At 35.3% G+C, this 5864-nt stretch overlaps 1 protein-coding gene across 1 annotated transcript; it reads right to left on the bottom strand.

Moving 5' to 3' along the window:
* Nucleotides 1-968: 968 nt before the first annotated feature.
* Nucleotides 969-1862, bottom strand: LOC144430595 (zinc finger BED domain-containing protein 5-like). The gene is made up of 2 exons (XM_078118611.1): nt 1848-1862; nt 969-1517 (listed from the first exon to the last, which is right to left on the bottom strand). The coding sequence occupies exons 1-2, from the start codon at nt 1860-1862 to the stop codon at nt 969-971; spliced, it is 564 nt and encodes a 187-aa protein (XP_077974737.1).
* Nucleotides 1863-5864: the final 4002 nt, after the last annotated feature.

The following is a 5864-nucleotide window of genomic DNA, read 5'->3' on the forward strand; positions in this document are numbered from 1 at the left end:
GCTTAATCATGTAATTCAAACTGGAGAACAAAGGGAATGAAAGTGGAAAACAAATTAAAGTGGTATCGGCATGAGCGACTTGGACTTGCGGTATATAAAGTTGTCCTAATTCCTACATTTCCACGAGTCTCAATAACAAGTTGAATCCCATTTGTTGATTAGGAATACAGCCGCTGAAAAGTAACAGAGCTTTCAAATATGTCACAGTTCGTTAGAATAGATTTTAATCTGAATTTCAACTGTGCAGCGTCCAATTTCCGATTTTTAGGTAATGTATTTTTTCGAGTGGGATTTGTCCAAAATAGCTCACAATGTACTAGGTGTTACCATAATTCTTTTGATTATGGATAGTTGGAAATAAGTTAGGCCAGTTAATGTAATTAGTATCATGTATTTCCAACAATGTGAAAAATCCTAGTGACGTCATATGGTTTTCTACGTGAAATTAATTTTGGCGTCATAACAAAGATGTTCATGTAATACAGTGGTTCTCAACCTTTACTGACTGCGTACCACCACTTCAGTGTTTTTTAGTCCGGCCGCGTGCCACCGACGAAGTTACCTTTTTCGGAGTGGGAAAATGGCACAAAAAACGCCCTATGAAAGTATTTCACAATGTGGCACTACACTACATCGATTTTTTTAGAGCTTCATGCAAAGATTTCATATCAATTATACGCCGCAACAGCGTATTGATTGCGTGCAAAATCGCAAGAGGATTTACGTCGTCTACCGTCAGAGCTGAAAAGCTTTGAATATCGCCGCCACTAAATTATTGCAAACCTCGGGCGAATACACTTTGATCGGCGCTAGTCGCTATCACGAACTGCCTAACCTAGTCTCCAAATTAATTTGCTGAAATGTATGTATTATTGCAAAAAAAATCGAATTTTAGAAAAGCGTTATAGTTTAATGCGAGTGTTGCAATTTTTTTTCTACAAGCTGGTCTATGCGGGGTTTGACCATGGTTAACTGTATAAAACCAATACTTGAGGAACAGCATTACGGGCCAGTGTGGGGTAACTAGAAGACAATTTTAGCCAGAAATTGATTAGTGATGGAGAGCATTCTCTGTGCACATTTTTTGCAGTTTCATCAGCTTGGATATCAATTATCTCTTCTTGTTCACCAGTTCCAACAGGTAGAAGTGCGGGATTGACAAAAAACGGATTGACCATATATGGGCAGCATATTGTATGCGGAAAGTAATGCATCAATTCCGTGATTAGCAATCTTAGATGTTCTGCAATTTCTTGAGACAATTTTTCATTTGGTTCCCACGAAACGGTGGTGAAGAATTCTAACATTCCGTAACGTTTGCTCTCCACATTTTTCATCCAAATGTCCAGCTTCCGAACGAACACTTCAAGCTTAGAGACAAAGTCTTGGATTGATCTGTCTGGCCCTTGGAACGAACGATTCACATCGTTAAGAGCTTGAAAAATATCCGATAAGTAAGCCAACTGTAATATAAACTCCTCGTTTTTCAAATCCTTTTTGAAATCTTGTCTCTTATCCTGGAAAAATGTGAACAGTTCTTGTTGAACTTCAAAGACTCTTCTAGTGATATTTCCGCGAGATCCCGTGATCTGAATTCAAATCTTCACACAATCTTGCAAACAGTCGAGGGTTAAGAGCAGATGTTTTGACGTAATTCACCATTTTTATTATTCGATCCAAGCATGACAGTAGGTCTGGAGGGAGCACCTCGGCACAAAGAGCAAACCTGTGGATGAAGCAGTGAACAAATGTGGCGCGTGGGGATACGGTTTTAACATGCGATTGGAACCCTGAAATTCGACCAAGCAAGGATGGAGCACCATCAGTTGTGCATCCAACCAACTTGCCCTAATCCAGGTCATTTTGGGTGAAGAGTTCGGCCAAAACGTTGAAGACATCGATTCCCTTTGTTGTAGCTGACAGATCCGTGCTCAGTAATAATTCTGTTTTCACAGAATTATTCTGAATAAAGCGGACATAAAAGAGTAATTGAGAATCAAATAGACACGGGGGTAAGTACCGCACAATTTGGGCACAGATAGCAAACGTCAGCTTCAATAACAGATGCGTCGTATGCCATGAAAATTACAAGATTGCGAAAAATCTTAGCCCGATGCTTCAGGCAAATACTTGCTTCACCTATGTTTGAATATTGTGACAAATGCCCATGTCTAGGCAAAGAAACAAACATGGGTGGAAAATGTTAGAAGTCTTTCACGTTCATTATTATTCTGGTAATTGTAAATAATATTGCAAGCTGGTTCATATTTCTACATAACGATCGTTTCAATATTATGTTGGTATTGGTATTATATGTCTCCATCATTTTTAAAAAATCGCTTTTCTCTTCGAATACTGGACCAATTGCTTTTAAATTTTCAGTGAGTAAAGATTGATTTTTTTGCCAGAAGGCTATTTATTTATTTCTAAATTTCGCATGAAATCTGATATTTCGTCTAAAATTTCGGTGTATTATTTTATTCTTGGGAACACTGGCTGTCCGGTTTGATTCTGTAAATTATTTCTACGCAACAGCGGAATTTTTTGTGGGTACCGGTGGCGTCAAAGGTAAATACTGCTTCGCTCTGGTTAACGTGTCCATATATTAGAGCACAGCTCTTGTTTGCATATTTTAGAATAAAGTATGTTAATAACCTGCCTGTTGGGTTTGCCGTAAACCTTAGCAATCCTCAACAATACTATATATTTATTATTCACACGTCTATATCTACAATACTGGAATCATTTTGTTTTATCACCTCACTATTTCGTCTTTTCATTCATCACATTTACATATTCAAAGTGGCGAAGTTGTTAATTATCGTGAAACCTGGCAAAGATGCATCAAAGGAAGTTAATGGCCCGAAGTGTCACCGCCCAACACGATATAGGCTTCTTGTAGAGGCTCATCATAAATACTAAGTCGCTTATATTCTACATAACATATTGACACACTCTGTTGAATTAGCTTAATATATATGTACACAACTGCGTGACGAAACCAAGGATTGGCTGGTATATATTGTCACGTTTTTGGTTTAAATAGCAAGATCTTGGCCAAAGTGAACCTAGAAAGAAAATTCTCTATGCATGACGTTACAAAGTAAAGTGAATACGTACATTCATGCATAACATTACAAAGTAAAACTGACTGCGCTGACTCATGCATGACGTTCCGAAGTAAAACTGACTATGCTCACTCATGCATAACGTAACAAATGTGAACTGACTACGCTCACTCATGCATGACCTTACAAAGTAAAACTGACTACGCTCACTCATGCATGACGATACAAAATAAAAATGATTCTGCTCACTCATGCATGAAGAAGTTACAGTGAAACAAACTACGCTCACTCATGCATGACGTTACAAAGTGCAACCCCATCAATGAACTGACTATGCTCACCCGTGCATGAAGCTGCAAAGTAAATCTAACCATGCCCACCCATTCATGAAGTTGCAAAACTGCCAATCGAAGTTGCAAGGTAAACCGACTATGCTCATCCATGCATGAAGTTGCTAAGTAAAACTGACCATGCTCACCACCCATGTATGAAGTTTCTTGGTGGCCTCTAACTACATTTCTTTTGGTGATAGTCTTTCGGCATATTTGTCTAGTATCCACCAATATCACTTATCACTTTGCTCTGCCATTTCAAAACGGAATGAAACAAGAGAATCAATCAAAGCAAATAAATTTATTTTATTATACAGATATATTTTCTCCATTTATTATATATATATGCAAAATACAACTAAAACATATTGCAAAGTAAGTGGAGTAGTCACATATTTGATTAAATAATCTAAATAGATTCGTAAGTAATATATATTCATTGCAACATTGCATTTTTCAATATTTAAACAAAAAAAGTATTTTCTAAAATGTCAAAATATAATTCCGAGCTTCCATGTGGACCCAAGAGGTGTCGGTTTTCCCACTCGTTAGGACTTGTTGATGGGGTCCTATCGCGCTTCAGAAAAATCTGAAACGCCCTATGCCCATATTTAAATTCCAAACGAATACATGACAATACCAATAAAACCACAGTGGACACTAGAAACGTTGACTCCAACAAATAGTGGCTTGTCAAAATTATAAAAACCCAGTCATTAATGCATTATATTATACCTCATCGTGATTGTCTTCACAGATCTTGTTCGGCTTCTTCTATTTCTCGGTAAGTAATCTTCTGAAAAAAAAACATATAATAAAAATATTCAATAGAATCGAATTTATCAATAAAATTCACTTAATTGAATTTAAAATTTGTAAAAATTTTTACATGTAATCTGTAGATTTTCCTTGCATCCGTCTTTTCCTAATTCTCCCAGCCCTTCCATAGTTCTTTGCCTGAGAATCTAGAATACCATTAAGATATCTAAGCCTAATAAAACCCTATAAATCCTAATGGCGGGAATGGGTCTGAATCTAACTATACCAAATAAAATAATAACAACAAAAAAGCCATGGCAACCTGTTAATACTTTTCTTTTTTGTCGGTGTCACGATATCCTGGTTCCTGTTGAAAATATCTTAAAAATAGAAGAGAAATTAATGATTATGACAAACACAGATAGGAAAATATGGATAGAGCATATTCCTAAAAAAGCTTTATTATTAAATATTCAATATCAGCTATGAACATAATACTTCGTGCATTACTGTATCAGTATTTATATAATCTAAAGAATATTATATCTAACTAAAATAAAAATAAACACTAGAAGGCGTAAGCTTGACTAATGAAACACTTGTAACATACTCACCGGAATTTCAGATTTGTCTATGATTCCGTCTTTTTTCAATTTCTTCAGAGCCTTCAAACATCTGTGCCTGAGAAGCTAAGATAACATTACCAATATCTAAGCCTAATAAAATTTGTAAGAATATTTACATTCAATTTGTAGATTTTTCTTGTATTAGTCTTTTCCTATTTTCTTCATTGTTTCCTTGTATCAGTCTTTTCCTAATTTCCCCATTGCCTTCATAATTCTTTGCCTGAGAATCTAGAATACCATTAAAAATATCTAAGCCTAATAAAAACCCTATTAATCCTAATGGCGGGAATGGGTCTAAATCTATCTATACCAAATAAAATAATAACAACAAAAAAGCCATGGCAACCTGTTAATACTTTTCTTTTTTGTCGGTGTCACGATATCCTGGTTCCTGTTGAAAATATCTTAAAAATAGAAGTGAAATCATAATTATGACAAACACAGATAGAAAAATATGGATAGAGCATATTACTAAAAAAGCTTTATTATTAAATATTCAATATCAGCAATGAACATAATACTTCGTGCATTACTGTATCAGTATTAATATAATCTAAAGAATATTATATCCAACTAAAATCAAAATAAACACTAGAAGGCGTAAGCCTGAATAATGAAACACTTGTAACATACTTACCGGAATTTCAGATTTGTCTATGATTCCGTCTTTTTTCAATTTCTCCAGTGCCTTCAAAATTATGTGCCTGAGAAGCTGAGATAACATTAACAATATCTAAGCCTAATAAAACTTGTAAAAATATTTACATTCAATTTGTAAATTTTTCTTGTATCAGTCTTTTCCTATTTTCTTCATTGTTTCCTTGTATCAGTCTTTTCCTAATTTCCCCATTGCCTTCATAATTCTTTGCCTGAGAATCTAGAATACCATTAAAAATACCTAAGCCTAATAAAAACCCTAATAATCCTAATGGCGGGTATTTCTAACGGTGGGAATGGGTCTAAATCTATCTCTAACAGAGCAAATAATATAAACAAAAAAAGCCATGGTAAGCCTGTTAATACTTTTCTTCTTTGGTCGGTGTCACGACATTCTGTTTCCTGTTGAAAATACCTCAAAA

This window comes from Styela clava, chromosome 12 (genome assembly GCF_964204865.1).
Source record: "Styela clava chromosome 12, kaStyClav1.hap1.2, whole genome shotgun sequence".
NCBI classification, from domain to species: Eukaryota; Metazoa; Chordata; class Ascidiacea; order Stolidobranchia; family Styelidae; genus Styela; species Styela clava.